The sequence below is a fragment of the Capra hircus genome, chromosome 7 (assembly GCF_001704415.2).
Source record: "Capra hircus breed San Clemente chromosome 7, ASM170441v1, whole genome shotgun sequence".
Classification (NCBI taxonomy): domain Eukaryota; kingdom Metazoa; phylum Chordata; class Mammalia; order Artiodactyla; family Bovidae; genus Capra; species Capra hircus.
The window spans coordinates 61,441,898-61,461,129 of record NC_030814.1 but is presented as its reverse complement, the minus strand read 5'-3'; the positions used below and the strand labels follow the sequence as shown (position 1 = coordinate 61,461,129).

At 47.1% G+C, this 19,232-nt stretch overlaps 1 protein-coding gene across 2 annotated transcripts in view; it reads right to left on the bottom strand.

The window, feature by feature from the left end:
- The window catches only part of KLHL3 (kelch like family member 3), a 122,629-nt gene continuing 105,281 nt past the window's right edge, over positions 1,885-19,232 (bottom strand). For both annotated transcript variants that reach the window (XM_005682967.3, XM_013965577.2), the window contains exons 12-15: positions 16,948-17,076; positions 13,372-13,512; positions 10,631-10,774; positions 1,885-6,473 (exon numbers count right to left, since the gene is read on the bottom strand). In XM_005682967.3, the coding sequence (XP_005683024.1) occupies positions 6,445-6,473; positions 10,631-10,774; positions 13,372-13,512; positions 16,948-17,076 (443 nt within the window). In that variant the 3' untranslated portion in view covers positions 1,885-6,444. The remainder of the gene's footprint in view (positions 6,474-10,630; positions 10,775-13,371; positions 13,513-16,947; positions 17,077-19,232) is intronic.

Genomic DNA, 19,232 nt, shown 5'->3' with positions numbered 1-19,232 from the left:
GGCGGGCAGGCACGGCCCTGTAGCCTTTCTGGACCCCTGGGGTACCTGGCTCTGCCACAGGAGCTCAGGCCAGTCTATAGCTCCAAGCCCCAGGCTTCTCTTCTGCAAAGACAGGGGCTGGACTGGATGATGTCCAGAGTCCCAGACAGGTGTCCCACCCCTCCATAGGCCTTGATATAGAACTTTATAGGGAAAGTTGCCTGGGCAGAAAGGAGTGGTCAGTAGGAGACACAGGCCACTCAGTGAAAATCTCAGAAGGCAGAAAGAAACAACAGATTTTGTATTAAAATAAACTAGCTAGGTAGGGTCAAAAGACCCTATTTGTAAATTATAGAAGAATAAATTGGTAGAAAATCTACCAAATATGATTTCACTCTGGAACTTCTGGGTAAGAAGACAGGTCAAATGGTCAATGGGAGGGAAAGGTGCATATGCTCCAACTAGCACTCATTTGCTCATCTGTCCCTCCCCAGGATCCTCTCAGCCGGGGTGACAAGGCCGAGGAGTGGTTCCACAGAAGGCTGGCACAGGGCTCTGCCTCCCTGATGGCCCTGGAGGACCGGATGTTGGCAACTTCCTCACTCTAGGAGACTCACATAAGGTACAGCCCACTGGGGTCAAGGGTGCCACAGCTCCGCAAGCAGCCTAGCAGGAGGACAGGGTCTCCATCACTTCTCAAGGTTCTGTCTGACCGCAGGCCACTTAACTAGTCCCTGCGATCCTGTGACTTGAGCATCACTCCTGTCTATGAGGTGCTGTGGCATTAAAGCCCAGGACCTGCTGCTAAGCAAAATGTACAATAATGCTCGCCACTATGATGATGGAAACAAGCACATCCTAAGCCCTCTTCTCAGCCTGGTTCTCAAACTCAGTTGTGGACCAAAACAGCTTCCATCTGGGTCTGCACCCCTGCTCACTTATAACACAACCTCAGACAACGAGATTCACCTCTCTAGGCTTCTGTCCAAGGATGGACACAATCAATAGTGGTTAGTGCCATTGTCACTACAGAAACAAATGTGATTGTTCACCATTAATGTGACACTGGGACACTGTTGGTCCAAAAGACTGAAAACTCAGGCTGCAGTATTTTTCTTGAGCCAGGTTTGTACTTCCCCAGGGACCCCTGGGGCCTCCCTCTCCTTGGTGCTTCTCAGCACACCCTCCTCCCCTCCTCACAGCTGGAGCGAGAAGACTAAGGACACAGGCTCGGGAGAGTGACCAATATTCTGCAGCACTGCTACCTCAGACAGTCGTCTAGCCCCTCTGCATCTCACATCTTTATCTGTAAAACGAAGATAATAATAGTAACTCAGAAGACCATGATAAGGATTAAATGTATGGATAAAAGCAAAGTACTTAGAAAAGTGCTGGCACATAGCAAATACTCAGTAAATGTTAGCTATGACTATTATTTCATGTGTTTTGATATTTTATAAGTCAACATATTTAATAAATAGCTGTGCATATTTGATAAAATATATTTGCATTTTTAATGATTCAAACATAACAAAATATCTATACAATCTCTAGTTCTTGTTACAAACTTAAAAAAAAAAAATCAATGTTTATTTATAGCCAAATCTCTGCTTCCTCCTCGGGTGCCTGACACCATTTCACTCACCTCACAGTGATCACTGGGCAGTTGTCCACATGACCGTGAATACCCACTGAAGGGACTGGCCTCTCTGGGCCTCACTGAAGAGCTTCATGGATCTGGCACTATGCCAGACAATAAACACCAAAGGAACCCAGACTCTGTCCAGTACATCTTGAAGAAAAAACATTTTTTAACTGAAAGCACGCAGGAGTGGGTCTGTCCTTTTCATGTCTGAGACAGGGTTGAGAGGCTGGGTGACAGAAATGAAATACCGAGAAAGGTTCTCACAGTTTAGCTTTTATTAAAATTAAAGGAACATAAATTACAGGAAACTAGAACACGAGTCCTGTTAAAAGAGTACATGTGAGGAACTGTTTTCCTCAGCTAGCGCGGTAACCGATGGAGCAGGTGACAAGTGTTCTTTCACAAGCTCTGTGGTTCCTACCATCCAAGCAGAGAACACCCAATCAAGGGCCTGACTCATGCAGTGTGGTGTACAGGGCGTCAGGGATCAAGTCTGCCTGCCAGTGGACAGCCACACGGACACAGCACCCACACAGACAAACAGATTCAGTGCCTTGAATTTGCTTTCAAAGAAAGTATTTTACACATTATGTATGGATTAAACAAGAAGTCCAACAAAGGTTCTTATTGCCACTGAAAAGGGGGTAAAATAATCTGAAATCTCATAACCAAGGTGAGAAGGTAGCACTGGGGCACTTTGTTGCTTCAAATGCTCCAGTCCCATGCATCACTGCCTTGGCCAATGCTGAATCTGTAAGTCAGGAGCCCCATGACAAGGGCTGCACAGGGGCTCTGAGGTTGTGATTATCCACTACGGAAGAGGCCTCTGACACTCCCAAATGTCGGAGGTGCTGCAAGCTCTCCTCCTTGGTCACTAGATACACAGCATGGCTGAACATGAGGGGCTTAGGACTCTAAATAGTGCAAAAACTTAAAAAAAAATACATTCTAACCTCCTCGCCTCTCTAGACAAACAGAAAAACTCCAGCTAATTGGATTATGAGTTTGCTCAGCTTCCCAACTTGATCCACCAAGGTACGAATGGGGAGCACAGAGGCAAGTCAAATGGCACCTGTCCCCAAAATAATAAAGATTCTTTAAATGAGGTTAATTGGCAGACAAATACACAAAATAGAGCCTGGAGTGTAGACACAGCTTCAAGAGACAAGTAAGTTGTAAGTATAGTATGAACATCTGCAAAGCACATGCTGATCACATTCTTAGCAGGGTCCATGACCACTCTTTTCAAGCTCCTAGACAAGATGCTTTCTCAAGAGACATACATCATCCAGCAGCAAAGGGCTTAAGCCTGAAGCTCTGAAGAACAAGGAGATAGGAAAGAATGAAGACTAGTCAGCTGGACCTAGAACCTCCTTGGAGTATATGCTGAAGGGCGGGCCTTTCCCTGGGCTTCTCCAGGCCAGACTCCAGGCCAGACTGTGAGAGATGCCAGGAGATGGGCCAACCAGACTCACCCTGCCTCACTCCTGCCGAAAGCCTGTCTCCAGAAAAAGCAGACAGGCATCATAGATGGGTAAGTGCTGTGTTAGGCTTAATGTTAAACCCTAAACAACTAAAGAAACACCAGTGATTTGTGTGTGTTTTTAGCAATCTCCCTTGCATCTGTTGTAAGAAAGAAGCCTCCAAGTCAGCCAGGAGCTACTGAAAAATCAGTTTGGGTAAGGTGCGAAACAAAGGGAAAATACCTACAGGCATGAATGATGCTTCAGTGAATGACACAATAGAACATAACATTTCGTTATCATGGATAATAAAAAGCAATTCAAATATTGTGAAAAATTATTTTATAAAAATATCTACATTAAAATTTTAGCCTGAAAGCTATAGCTTCAGTTTTATAAAAAGGCAATCTTTGAAAGCATCTGGCTCAGGAAGATACAAACTTTACACAACAGATATCAAAGTAAGACAGCTCAGAAAGCATCTTAGGGGATATTGCAACTGGTTTGTCACAAAAAGAATTAAGTATTCTTATTGCATAGCAGAAAACGAGGTCACTTTCATTTGCATAATACTGCAACTTTTTAGATGGAGAGATGCCATTGGGTACTTAAGAGAAATAACTTTGGAATTCAGAGTCTGACTTCTCTGTTGTCCAAATCAGTATCCAAGCAGAGTCTAAGCTGCTTCTAACCTTGGGCTGCAATTCCATTTCATCACTGTGATCAGACTTCAGATACACCACTGGCAAAGCTGCATTCACAAGCAGTTGCGGCCGTCAGAATAGGGGTCTGGGGGTCTCACCTACCACATGACCAGCACAGACCTGAAAATAAGTCTGTTGTGCCCGCTGTAGGGAGAAAATCATACGGTGGTAAAGGGAGGGCTAGTGTTGGATGGCATCTGTGGGCAGATACAGCACATTGGCTTTTTGGTGATGACGTACCAGTGTTCTAGTCCCCATGAGAAAGGACACATGGAGGTGAGATGAACACAGCCTCAGAACACTGCCAACAGGGGCAGCACTTCCTGGGCAGGGAGACATAAGAAGGGGCCAACAGCGAAAATCCAAAAGCAGAAAACACGCTGGCTAGCTCTCATGGAGGGGACCCTCTCTGGGAAGATGACCATGAACAGTAGCCTCCCCTACACAAGCATGATAAGCATGAAAGGTCAACTTCTAAGTGTTGGGGGGTACTTCATGTTTCATCTGAAATCAGGAGCTGTGTGATGGCACGCATCAGACCCCAACCCCCAACCTTATCACCAACACACATGCACGCACGCACGCACGCACGCACACACACACACACACACACAGCCTGAAACAAAGTCCCAAACCTTCCTCAGAGAGGGAGGAGAACAACATTTGGAACAGAAAGCACATTCCTTCAGCTTCCGATCCAGAGGCAGGCAGAGCTCTGAAACCACAGCCACCTCCGTGCCAGGTAAGGGCGGAACGCCCAGCTAACAGCATGTCTTGATCTCGTTGGATCTTTGGAACTGTTCTTCCAGGTCCATCAAAGCTGGATATTTCAGCCTCTTCCCAAGGCTGCTAAAGACCCTGGGTGCCTTGGTGTTCTCCAAACATCTCACTGATATAATATCTGCTCAACATCGGAAGGAGATGTTTCCCCCTCAAGAGAGTTGAGTGGTTCGTGCACAATAAATATACAGTAAATACACAGAGTGACCAACTTGCTGGGGAGAGTCCTGGGTTTCTAACTTGGGGTGAAGTGGGAAGAATGCCAGTCTCCTGCAAAATCTGCTTGGAAGGGGCCCAGTTGTATCAGAAGTCCAACATCAGGGTTCACAAAGTTCCTTGGCTCCCTAAGGGTGGACCCTGACAACAGGGAGGGTAAATCCCAGTCCCCAAGTTGTGAGGCTGCTCCAGACATAAGATCTCCCCTCCTTATGCTGGAAATTCCAATATAAGCAACTTGCTAGTTCAGGAACAGTACAGCTTTAAGGTTCTTTTTTTTTTTAATGCAAGTGAGTCTATGCACCCTCAAATACCCCTCTCCAGATGCCTGGAGTTCTGTCATTAATCATTTTTACCTGTGAATTAGCAAAGCTTTCATCAAGCTCCTCTCTCAAAATGCAAGTATTCCTGAGAGACATCACACATCCAGGGCCTAGCACCATGTCCCACCTCACGGAAGCAAGGAGTGGGATTTCCAGGGGCTGGAGAGACGGTATAGGCCTGGAATGGGGGAGAGGACAAGGGTGTCAGACAGACTAGGACCTTCATCACAGACTGCTGAGGGCCAGGGCCAGCCGGTACACCCCTTTAAAGTCATCCGTGTCCATGTGAATCACACATGACTCCATCCAGTGCAAGGAAAAACCTATCTTTGGGTTTGGAGGTAGGGTGACCTTTTACTTCACCACCAAACCAGAACACTTATGAGAGTAAAATGGGATGCTCTGAATAATTAAACCCGGATAATAAGTATAAACAGAGGCTGTCCTATCCCGGGAAAACCCAGAAGTAGGGTCTTCTCTGAGACCGCTATGGGCAAGGACCAAAGCCCTAGCACTTGGTTTTGTTCCTTTTGTTTCCCATATATTTTTTCTCCAGTGTGTTTTTCAGTGCTTCGCTGAATAGCTAGTTTTCTCAGCTGAAGAGACAAAATCTCCCAGGGGCCCGGAGACCAGGCAGTTCTGACGAGAACTTCTGGGAGAAGTGAAGGAAGAGCTCCCAGCCGAGGGGCTGGAGAACCCATGGTCCTAGTTCTAGCGCACAGAGGACATGGGGCAGCTTCAAAAGAGCCCCACTCTTCTGCAGACAGTGCCAGCGGTCTAGGCCAGTACACAGGCCTGGTCATTTCTGGACATTCCTGGTGTATCCAACTGCACTTCCAGTAGGCAGCAGCTTTAGTAGTCCCCAGGACCCCAGGGGCCAATCCAGAAGAGGCTTCTGTGACTTGTTTTTCAGCATAGCAGAAGGATCAGTAGTACAGAAATGGAGTAGACCGTCATCATCCCCCAACTTAGTGAAGCAAAACGTTCTGCACACGCACGTACACACACACCCCTACACACACACACACACACACACACAAGTTCCAGCTTCTCTAATACCCCTATAGAAACACACACACACACACACACAATGCTCAAAGGTGCAGAAAGAACTATAAGGAACCCACTGCTCAGGGCAGGGGACAAACACCTCATGGGAGCCAGAGGTCAACCACTGTCTTCCCACCCAGACGATACTGCCAAGTTGGAGGAGGGCAGTCCCTGCCCCACTGCAGACTCCGGCAGTGAGTGGCATCCAACCAGCGTGGTCCTGCTGTGCTGAGTCACAGGCAGCACCCCTCCCTTCCTCCACCTCCTGGCAGTGGGAGTTGGGGTCACAAGGGCTTGTGAATCACAGCAACACCTAAGATGAAAAGGGGAGAAAGTTACCATATTATTAATAGTTTCTGCAAACCTATTCAGAGTCTCAAGGAGTTCATGAACAGCATTCCAAGCCACAGTCAAGGGAAATGGGCATGACTTATACCCAAACACTGAAGGGCCTGTGGACTCAGGTTGTCAGCAGCCGGCTGGCTGCTTCCTGCTGTAACAGCTAAGTCCCTACAAGATGCTTAAACATAAAGCACAGAAAGCACAGTCCCTCAATGCCACAGATGAGAGGTCTCACCTCACCTCATCACACCAACTCATCTCATACTGTAATGACTCCTCTTTCCAGCACTCAGCACCCTCACTGGAAACCTCACAGCTCTAAGTTTGTATCACTTTAAGAGAAGTGATGAGTGATTCATGTCCCCTTTTAGCAGACATAGAAATGAACTGGAAAGAACAATGGACTGACTTCATGGCAGCAAGAACAAGTAAATTCCCATCCTAGCTCTGCCACCACTCAAGCTGCATTGTGGCTTCAGATAAGTCCATGTACCTCTGTAGGCTTCATTCCCACGTATTTAAGGTCATCTAACTGAATGTGAAAGTGAAAGTCGCTCAGTTGTGTCTGACTCTTTGCAACCCCATGGAATTCTCCAAGCCAAAATACTGGAGTGGGTAGCCTTTCCCTTCTCCAGGGGATTTTCCCAAGCCAGGGGTCGAACCCAGGTCTCCCACATTGCAGATGGATTCTTTACCAGCTGAGCCACAGGGGAAGCCCAAGAATACTGGAGTGGGTAGCCTAATTCTTCTCCAGTGGATCTTCCCAACCCAGGAATTAAACTGGGGTCTCCTGCATTGCAGGCAGATTCTTTACCAACTGAGCTATCAAGGGAAGCCCATCTAACTGAAAGATCCCTCCAATGCTAAATTCTACGCATGGATAAACATTCCAAACATGCCTGTATGTGTTACTGTTTTAGCCAAGTTGAACCACACTCAACAGCTAACTTATGAGCCTAAAATCTTACATGTAATGGGCTGCAGCTGTGCAGCAGACATTTGCAGGCTGACTCATCCAACACCCCTTCTACTTGCTGGCCTCTGGTACTGAGAGTAGCAAGTTTCGAGCTCAGGTTCCCAGACTTCCTTGCAGCTGGAGGTGCTGCAATCCTGGCCCATACAATTGTAAATACAAGTCTGCCAGTGCTGCAGCTTTGGCTTTCTCCCTTGACCTTCCCAGAAAAAGCTCACGTAAGGTGCAAGGGGCAGCAGGAGCTATTCATAAAGCTGGCAGAACAGAAAAGACAGGAGGAAACTGATTCAATAGCAGTCTGAACCTCCAGGCTAGCCAGGGACTCCTTTCTGCCTGGGACAAATACATACATACAAATAAGATACTTCATTATTTAAGCAAGTATCTGAGGTTTTCTGGTACCTGCAGCTGAACCAAATTCTAACTTACAGGTAAGGTGTAACTAGGAGCCTTACTTTAACATATTCCCATGACTAGACTATCAAATCTGGTTGAAAATGAGATTGAGAGAACATTGCTAAAAGAAAGCCCAGGACACCCAAATGGTGAGATTCTGTTGAGGCACGCATTTCATGTCAATATCTGGATAAAGGTTCAGAGAGAAAAGAACAGAGGTGGCAGAATCCAAGTCCTCAGACCCAGATGTGCTATCTGCCTTTCAGAACATCCTGCCTGCACCTGAGGCTCCTCCTTCTCAAGGTAGCATTTCTTTACAAAGCAGGCTCCTGTATTGCTTTTTATATAAGCTTTCTGATTATAAAATAAAATATTCCCATTATGGAAATTTTAGATAACACAGAAGAACACCAAGAAAACAAAATTAATCCCTACATACAAAGAGAATCACCATTCTCTTTTCTGGAATATATCCTGACTTCTAATGATAGTCATAATCAGCCACTGAGTGGTTTCTACCTGCCAGACAGGCATTGTGCTAGGCGCTTTCCACATATTCTCACATTTCATTCTCACAACAGCCCCAAGAGGCTTGTACGGTTTTCTTTTCATTTCACAAATGAGAAAACAGGGGTTCAATCAGACTGACTGGCTTGCCCAGAGGCCCAGGGCTAGTGGCAAAGCCGGGACTTGAATTCAGATGTGACTCCAATATCCATTTCTGTAAGCAGGAGGTACTCCAACCCCCATGACCCAGGACTGCTCGACCGAGCTCACAGGGTATCATCCTTTTTTTAACCTAACAGCCTGTCACAAACATATTCTTACATTAAAAACACATCTTCTGTATAAATATTCCACAGCTTATTTAGCTATGTCCCTCACATCAAAACTACAATAAGTAGTTTTCAGTGTTTTGCTGTGATGAATAATGCTCCAATAAATAACTTTGTCCATAAATCTTAGCATGTCAGGCCGTTTCCTTAGATTCTAAGACAGCAGATTCACTCAGTCAATGGGTTTGAAACTAAGCTACACATCTGCTCATCTCCCTCCCACCTACTTCTGGAGTAAGCAAACAGTAAAGAAATGGACATGAAATACTCAGCACATACCCAAAACTCTAACCACTCACGCCTGCACTTTCCCCTCTCATTAAAACTCACATGGAGCCAAGGGGGTATCGTTCACTGGCCTCCCTGCCTCATATAGGAAAATGCCCTGCACTTTTCACTTCAGCTTCGGAGAGAAAATGATAGTGCTGGTTTTAATAAGTAACAATGAGAACAGAGTCACTCTAGGACCAAAATGCCCTGAAATCTTTTCTATTTAGTTGATAAAAATCCTCAATGAGGAAAAAAAATAGTAAAATAAGTTCATTAATTGAAGCCTTGGGCAGACGGAACGCAATACAAAGCCCTTTGAGCCTGCACGGCATAGTCTTTCTTTGCACTAAAATCCAAACAAAATGAAATAGTGACCTTTCTAATGAAACACAGAATAAGAATACCACTGGAGTCATACTGAGTGATAATGGTCATAAAATACTTAGGAGAATGACTGGCATATTGTATGTGCTCAATAAATAAATGTTAGCTCTAACTCTTCCAGCTCCTGGAGAACCAGATACAAGAAGCTGGGCTACATAGATATATTTGCTTGTCTCCCTAGAGACCCTTGACCTCAGCCCCACCAACTCTGATCCTGTGCCTTACACCTCACCAAAACTGTCACACACACACACCCCACCAGGAATAAGCCTCCATAGGCGCTTTTCTGGCAATCCAGTGGTTAAGACTGTGCTTCCTGTGCAGGGGACACGGGTTCAATCCTTGGTCAGGGAACTGATTTCACACGCCAAAAAAAAAAAAAAGCTTCTACAGCAGCTTCTTTCCTCCCTCCTCCCTCTCTTGCTTCACACCCACCCCCCCCAACCCTGAGTTATGGCAGCACGAAAGGCATGGGCTTAGGACTGGGTTTGAATTCTGACTCTGACGCTTTTTTTAGTCACATGATCCTGGAAAGATTATTTAAACATTCCAAACCTCAGTTTCATCATCTATAAAATGGAGGGATACAGTCTCATTCAACCAGAGGATTGTTGAAAAGAATATCTTGTAGGTAAAGATTTATAAACAAAGTTATTTATTGGAGCATTATTTATTATAGCAAAAGAAGACTCTGAGAACTACTTAATGTCTGACATGAGGGGAAATAGCTAAGCTGTGAAAGAGTTACCATATCTAACACACTGCTTTGTGGTGCAGGGAGTGGGTATCCGGTAAAAAACAGCTATCTGTGTGGCTGTGACCCAGCCTTTAAGTTTAAGCAGGCTTTGTCTCCTCCAGGAAGTATTCCCTAACTCTGGCATTTCTCACATGTCATGTCCTAGAGCCTGTGTAGCACATTCCTTTTATCACTTACATGCACATTATCTTGTACTTCCTGGTTTTGGAGGCTGGTCAGGAAGGGCAATGAAATTCTAAAACCTCTTATGACAACTGAGATCAGTTGGAAGGGATTCCCTGGAACGCTGTTAAGAAGAGTTCGGAGGCTACCTTCAACTTCACTGGGGAAAGGAGTGTTAATTTTAGGTATCTGTTGTGGGCACAGCATGAAGGAGTAGTGACATGTGACGATCTCTGCCATCCCTGGAGGAGGCACTTGGTCCCAAGTTAAGCAAACTGACCTGGGCCCCACCTGCCCCACCCCATCCCGGGCCCTAGTGTTGGGGTATGGGTGGGGTGGAGCACACTGACCTGCATAGCTCCGCCCTGTGCTCATGTTGGTTGGCAGCAGCGTCCACTTGTCAGTGACAGGATTGTAGTACTCCACCGAAGCCAAGTTACAGGATCCATCATCCCCGCCAACCACATACAGGAGCCCGTTCACTGCACAGACCCCTGGGAATCAAATAGAGGCCAGAGGAGGTATGAGAGCAGGAGCACAGGAGTGGGCGAGAGACAAGTCTAGATTGCCCTGGGGGCGCTCTTCCTTCCCTTTGTGGTAGCACAATAGATATTTGGCTCCTCAGGTTTAAGTCTGCTCAGCGAATGAATACCCAGCAGTCACTGGGCTCTGAGGAGCCCCCTTCCTAACAAGGTCATGTCTCTGACCAGGCAGCTTTCACAGCGATACAGGCCCACAGATCTTCCCTGCTCTGGCACAGAGCACCATAGGTACAGGCCCTGTTCTACTGCACAGGCACACAGGCCTCCCACGCTCAATCTGAGCTAAGAAAGAAGACAGCTCAGGGAATCTCACCCACACTACTTCCACTCTGCTTGGTTCCCTGATAAGCCCTGTTTCATCAACACTGTGAGGCACTAATGGTTGTGCTTGTGATCCCTTCATACAACTGGTGTCTAAATCTACATACAGTTTTCAGGGCAAAGGCTTTCCACCCACCCTGATCTCAGAGGCAGCTGGTTTGGGGGCAAGGTCTCATGTAACAGGGACTCAAGAGTAGGAAAATTAAGTACTGCTCATTAAGACTTTAAAAGGCCACAGTCCAATATTCTGTGTTTTTTTTTTTTCAAAATAAGATTCAGGGATTATGTGCTCAGATGCTCAGTCGGGTCCAACTCTTTGACCCCATGGGCTTTAGCCCAGCAGGCTCCTCTGTCCTTGGAGATTCTCCAGGCAAGAATACTGGAGTGGGTTGCCATGACCTCCTTCAGGGAATCTTCCCAACCCAGGGACTGAACCCACGTCTCCTGCACTGCCAGCTGGATTCTTTACCACTTTTGCCACCTGGGAAGCCCTAATTCAGGGATGTGCTGTGTGCTTAGTTGTTCAGTCCTGTCTGACCCTTTGCGACCCCATGGACTGTAGCCCACCAGGCTCCTCTGACCTTGGGGACTCTCCAGGCAAGAATCCTGGAGTGGGTTACCATGCCCTCCTCCAGGGGATCTTCCCAACGCAGGGACTGAACCCAGGTTTCCTGCATTGCAGGTGGATTCTTTACCATCTGAGCCACCAGGAAAGCTCAAGAATACTGGGGTGGGTAGCCTATCCCTTCTACAGGGGATCTTCTGGATCCAGGAATCGAACTGGGGTCTCCTGCATTGTAGGTGGATTCTTTACCACCTGATCTACCAGGGAAGCCCAATACAGGGGTGGGTGATGCTGAGAAAGTAGTAATTACCAGTGTTGGTGAACATACTCTCAAATACTGGTAAGCATAAAAGGCACCACTTTCCTGGGCGATGTCAAAAACATATATACTCCCTCTGAATCCAAGATTTCACTCTGACCTTTTATTCTAAGAAACAATTTTAAATGTGTGCATTAATTAGCTATAAAGGCTATTTATAATAACCAAAGCATTACTTACAGAAAAGATGGAAATGACCTAAATGTCCAACAGCAGCCTGGCTCTTTAAATTATGTTACAGCCATTTAAAATAATATTATGTAAATAGGCTTAGTGTTATAATCAGATATTCATAAAAGATTGTAAAGTGGATCTAAAAAGGCAGGTTTTAATAAAGCGGTATTACAGCAAGATTCCAAACTTGTTATAAAAAATAGAAATATCTATATGCGAATGTGTGCATACACATGCATTTACATCTAAACCTAATTCTTGCATTAGCTGCCTTGAAGGTTCTGTAATTCCTCATTCATGTGGCTCAAGGCCAAATGCCAAGTTATATCACAGCAGGCTTAGACAATGAGCAAATTAATAAACTCCCCTCTATTTACACTTTCAACAAGTCAGCTGCAAATGGGTTTAGCGAGCAAGTAATTTGAGCATAAAGGAAATAAGTATGCCTGAAAGTCACCTGCTTGTATTTCCAGCCAGGGAAGTTGGGCTAAGCCAACACTTGGATAGAGTGAGAAGACATAAAGCAAGATATACCAACATAAGACATGACCCATAGGGCAAAGGTCTGAAAGGAAATGGTTTAATCGAGGTTTCAGTCTCCAAGAACAAAACTCTAAACACAGGAAAATCATTCCTACTGGAAGGAAAAGGGGAGGGGAAGGGAAGGAGAGACAGGAAATACAAACAAGAGAATAAGGAAAGTGGTCCTTTTGGAGAATGGATCACAAATCCTTTCATGGATACCACTGAAAGGAAGGAAATCAGTTTCTGGAGGGAAGTGAGAGGTTCTCAGACATCGGCACAGAAAAGATAGAACCAAGTGTCATTGTGTGGCCCTGTCCACACAGCTCTAGGCTTAGCTACCCAACAAAGCCATTGGGCCTGGGCACACTGCTCCTCTGGGTCTGAGTCCATCCATGTGCAGTGAAAGTCATCATGCTTCACTGGGAAGGAAGGAACCTTCTGCCTCTAAGAGGGGGGCCTCTGGCTAGCTTTGGGGGTTCCTTCCATGCTCTCCCTGCCCAGCAAATGGACACTCCCCGCTCAGGATACAAGCTCAGCCCCAGGCCATGGGAGCTCTCCGCTCTGCCTCTTTTAGGGCCAGTGTTTGCAAGGAGAAAACACCCACAACATCCCCACAAGGAAAACAGGAAGGAGCCATCACATTACCTGCATTGCGTCGGCACATGTTCATGTCTGCCACCTGCTTCCAGGTGTTTGTTCCAGGATCATAAACCTCGACACTCTTCCTCACCAAGGGCCCGTCATGCCCACCTGTGGCGTACAGCTGCCCACTGAGGACCCCAACCCCTGAAAGGCAGAGCACAGAGTCCCAGCCTCAGGTTGGCTGCCGTGACCAGAAACCAGGAGGCCTGGCACCTGTCCTGGACAGCCGTCACCGGCAGGGTGACATGGGGAGTGCAATTTTGTCTCTCTAGAACTCAGGGTCCACATCTGTAAAACAAATATAATGACACCCTGCCTGCCTCATAAAATCACCAACCAGAAAACCTCCAAATAGAAGGCAAATATGACCTCATTTCTATTTAAAAACACATAAAAATATACATAATGTGTGTGTGTGTGTGTGTGTGTGTGTGTGTGTGTGTGTGTGTGTGTGTGTGTGTAGTAAAGAGACTTCAAATGGAAACGACACAGCAGGTGTGCTGAGATCATGACTGCTGAGACCTCCCTGCTTATCTGGAATCAGAAGCCATCCTTTCTGCCCCTCGGCTCTCCTCCTAAGTGGCAGAGGGGCCCTGAACCACTCTCGGTGCTGATAAGCCTCAGCTGAGGGCCAGGACTGCATCGTTCATAGGTTTCGGCATAACCTTTTGACATTCTCTAATACAAGTCAAGGGGATGTCATCCTTTAATACAAGAGGATGAGATGGGTGGATGGCATCACCAATGCAATGGACATGAACGTGGGCAAACTCCAGGAGAGGATGAGGAACAGAGAGGCCTGGCGTGCTGCAGTCGTGGGGTCACAAAGAGTCGGACAAGACTGAACAACAACAATACAAGTCAAGGAAATAAAATCCAGAAAGCAGGTGGGTGGCAGGGCAGCTGACGTGGTGGCCAGGATACCTGGGTTCTGGACCTGTGTCTCTAACCTGCCCACCAGGTGGTGCTGCCCTTTCAAGGCCTTGGTTCTCGCTTGTGTACAGTGAGGGAGCCGGACTAGATGGGTAGTTTCAGTGGACCACAGACTACTCCACTCCATGGACAGGCTGCAGCTCAATTAGCTGGGGAATTTTTGAAAACATAGACTTCCACAGCCTCACTCCCAGAGACATCAACCAGGAATCAGAAAAAGTACCTCAGGTGATTGCGACGTGCAGCCAGGTTTCAGACCCAAGGTCTCAATTTCCAGAATATAAACTTCATGCGGACGAGAACCATGCTTGCCTTATTAATGTAGGTTGCCCTGTGCCTGACAGCATATAGTAGGTTCTTAACAAATACTGCTTGAATGACAAGATGCATAAAATCCCACCAGTAATTATGCGGGTGTGCAAATGGTTCCTTGCAGTTGCCCTAAACTAACAGCAGATGGTGGTGTTGCATCAACAGCGGCTATCCGATGGACGGATTTTTAAAAACACAATTCAGTGTGTTCCCAAGCTGCCTCACCTTCCCCTTCTCCATGTGCAGAGGAACGAGCATCCGCTGGAACCTAGAGATGGCCTCTTTTTCGCACAGCCATCTGCGGGCACTGCCCACCCCTGCTGAGGAGGCACTCAGGGACACCGCGCCCTTCTGCAGCCTCCTCCGCTAAAGTTCACACAGAGGTGAACAGTGTGAGCCACCGGGGCCCCCATGCCAGAGTCTCCAGGCTTTAGCCAGCAACGAACACCTACTAGGACAAGTACATGGGAGCCCAACTCCAGAGGGGAGGCTTCCCTGAATCTTAGGGAGGTGAAGCTCTAAAGCAATGCTGCCCCGGGAGCCTGAGGCCAGGGCACTGAGGAAAGAATCCACCTTGGGGAAAGAGACGCCGCCTGAACTGAGGTCCCTGTGCCTTCCTCGTCACCATCCAGGGCCTCTGGCCCAGGTGAGAGGCATGAGCAGCCCGAGGGCATCCACTCAGCAGTGACCCCTGGGCAGCCCGACACAGAGCAGTAAGGCCTCCAGAGGCAGCTTATCCACAGAAGGAGGCTGAACTTTCTGAGGTGGCTCTGCTCAGCTTTGCTCAGGGCCGCCTCTCCACACCTTCTGCTCCAAGCGCTCCCGGGAACAGCCACACGCCTCAGTGCTCTGCTCTGCTCCTGAGGAGCTGCCCCTGCTCCCTGGGCTGTGACCACTAGCTCTCACACCTCAGTCACACATAGGCTTTCCAGTAAGTACAAAGAAGACTCTAGCAATACTATCAACAGAAATTGCTAAAAGAGTCCTGTGAAGGAAGGAGAACCAGGAGACACGAACTCAACTGGACTGTCGGGAATGCCTGCGGCAACCCACTCATTTCACATCTGAAGAAGCGGAGGCCAAGACCACACAGCACGCTCCAGTGGACCCAGAACCAAGGTCCAGGCCTCCTGCCCTCCACGCATGTGCTGTGTGTTCAGGGCCAACCTGTCAGGGTCGGCAGAGACGAGCTCCCTAAAAATAGCCTTCCAAACACAAATGCTTCTTAAATGGAGTCATACAGCTTTTTTTTTTTCTAACTACTGAGTATACAGTGATTTTTGAAAAATATTAAAACAGCCTAAAAAAAATAAAACAGCCTAATTTTCAAGGAATGCTGAGGAAGTGGTCATGTGTTTGGTGGTATAAAATGAGATCACAACTCAATCTTCAAAAGTACAAAGATAATAAAGTAATAACATTGTGGGGAAAAGCTCTCAGTTGTGGCTTCCCTTCCCAGAAGTCACATGGCCTACCCGGCAGCCAGGGTGGTCATCAGTCACCACTGCCACAGGAACCGGGGACAGAGAGCAGGTGCCCAGCCCCCACCACCTCCGTCTGCCCTCCCAGACCCTCTCCCCTGGGCCCCCACGTGATGGGGCAGACAAAGCAGGGAAGAAGGGGCTGCTGCTCCACTTCCTGGAAAATCCCAAAGCTCCTGCCCTTCCCCCAGGAGGGGGCTGACGTGAAGAAAAGTTGGGGAAGAGACACCAGTTTATCTCCAAATACAAACCTGACTTTTGACCCCCTAAGACAAAGACAGGCAAGCTTTAGCTTTTCCAGGGAAGACTGGGACTTCATAAGAACGAGACTCAGATCATCTGAGGTCAGAAAAAGCTAACTTTGAAGGGAGACAGACCTGAGTAGGAATCCTGATTCTGCCAGTGACTAATGAAAATGATGAATGACAGGACCTTGGGCTAATTAACCCCTGGATGGCTCACTTTCTAAACCTGCTGAGTGGAGTTACATTGTGTGAGCTATATGGTGAACCCCTGCAGGGCTGTGATGAGGATTAAACATAAATGAGACATAGAAAGTGCTTATTAGGAGAGCACCCGGCACACAGCAAGTTTCACTTTCAAGAGATGTGGACACCTCCAAACAAATGGAAGAGATGACAACGAAGGGAATATGATCCCACTGGTTCTCTACAGAGGGATCCCCCTGAGAAAGGTTAACTCGTTGCAAAGGTGCAAGTGGGATTACATACACTGAAAGCAGACGAGAGGGAGGGAAAATAAGGTAGAACGTTAAGCTTTTGGCCTCCAGACCCACCAGTGAGAACAAACACGGCCTGCCCCCTGAACCCCAACTCCCTACCCCACCCCATACCTGCGCCGCTGCGGCGAGTGCTCATGTCCGCTACATATGTCCACTCATTGGTCGCTGGATTGTACTGCTCCACGGTGCTCAGGCACTGGCGAGAGGCCCCATCATAGCCCCCGACAGCATACAGCTTCCCTGGAACAGACAAAGTGGCCAGGGGTGGGAGGGTGTTTTGGACCCTGGCATGGAACTGGAGCGTAGCTGAAATTCTGCCTGTAACCCACCAGCACACCCTCACCTCCATCAGGGTTCAGGGCTCCTTCCCCAGGAAGACCAAACAGAGCAAGCATCCTACATGATTCTGCCTCCTACTTCCTCTGAAGCCCTGGGCTCCTCCTCAAAGCAGTACAGAAGCTTAATCTCAAAAAGCACCCCAAACACCCAGTGCAAAGCTATGGCCTGGCGTCACCAGGGCTCAACATATTCTCACTGGTGAACTATATTAGATCTTCTCCAGAACAAGGCACCAGGGAGATGGAAAATTTAAGGGCCCCTGCTGCAGCCAGGCTGGCAGACTTTCTGGCTAAAGGCTCACAACAGCAAACAGAACAAATATAGAAAGATATTCTCCAACAGGAACCCAAACATTGCCTTCACCATGTTTTGTACTCTATCCACCAGCCAGGCAGGCAAAGCGTGTGAATGGAGTGCTCTGTGCGCACTCTGGGCTAGAGGGGCTGGAAGTGATCTGCCGTAAGATCCCCTTACAATTTCTGAGCCATGCACAAGAACCTCGGAGTACCATCATCTATTTTTTTTCTTTATCTTGGAATAGGCAAAGATTTATTTAACCAAAAACAAAAAGTGCAATCCTAAAGAAAAATATTGATCTATTGGATTACATTCAAGTTAAACTTAAAAAAAAAAAAATTGAAGGATAATTGCTTTACAATGTTGTATTACTTTCTGCTGACCATCACCTATTTTTATAATAAAGTACCGTAAGCTATTATCGAAGAGCATCATTTTGGCCTAAGGATGGTGGTGAGGTTGGGCAAGGGGCAGGAAACTGGTATTTGAGCTCTCCCAGAGAGATTTGAACATTTTGGTTTAACATGTAGTCTTAGAATGCAGTGGGATTCCGTTTGTGTGTGTGTTGGGTGTGGGGGTCCTACTTCATCTGAGGTCTCAGTTCTGTGGGGCACCCTGGAGTTATAATAAGGATCTACACTGTAATAAGTGTATAATAAGGATGTATACTAGCTGCAGGCTAAATAAATACCACCAGATGCAAATCTACTTAAAAGGTTACCTAATCAAAAGATTTCTTTTTGGTCAATATGTACTTTCTTAATGGAGACACACCAAGAATGCAACCAATATGTGAAAAATCTGCAATTATTTTAAGTCAGAAAGAGATTCTCAGGCTAAGAACAATGTTTTACCATCAAGACTTTACTGCATCAAATGTAAAATTATTTCTTCTTCTATCACTGAGCCTGGTTTTGTTTTCTGCCTCAAGAGCCCTCTCAACCGGCCCTTTTGCTCTTGAGACAGAAAGCAAAACCCTGATTCAGACAGGCTCCCCCAGGACCCAAGCTACTCTTGGGGTGTGTGCTGGCTCAGAGGTAACCACCTGCCTGGCCAGTTATCCATCACAAGGGAGGAGACAGGCCAGGGGTGTGGAGGAGACAAGACGCTCCTGAGGGCAATCCCAGTCTCTAAAATACACCATCTCTGCTCTGTTGGGAGATTCTGCCTCATCTCTCAACCTCACTGTCCCTTTTTCTACATAGAGATTCTTCAGGACAGCTGGTAGCTAAAGATCCTGGTTTTCCTGTTTTTGTCCCCAGTTGTCGGTCAGGCTGTGACGTCGTGGTAAGGAGATGAGGAGAGGGAGGTGGCAGCCGAAATAGCTTCAGATTCAGGATGGAGAAGATAAATAAACCCCCAGTCTGTCCTCCGTGTTGACGGGGTGTGCTACCGCACAGCACTTCTGCCATGCAGAACATGCTTACAGAAGCCTCTGTCAAGGGGGTCAGGAGGAATATTTCTGATGAGCGCCATGAAGGCATCTCCTCTAACTCCCATCAACCATCTCAACCCTATGTCAGCTGAAAAAATACCCATTCAAGGTTTCTCCTTTCAGGGATACGCTATTTTTAACCCCTACACTATTGTTTGATATTCCTGACTAAGGAGCAAGGGGGGAAATGGGAAAGTGGCTAGACAAAGCACTTATGCTTGGCAGACAAATCAATTTCTGTTTCACCAGGAGGATGAGAGTGCAAGAAGCAATTTATCTTGGTAGAAGGACAAAATCCTTGCACTCACTAAGGTGACTCGTTCTG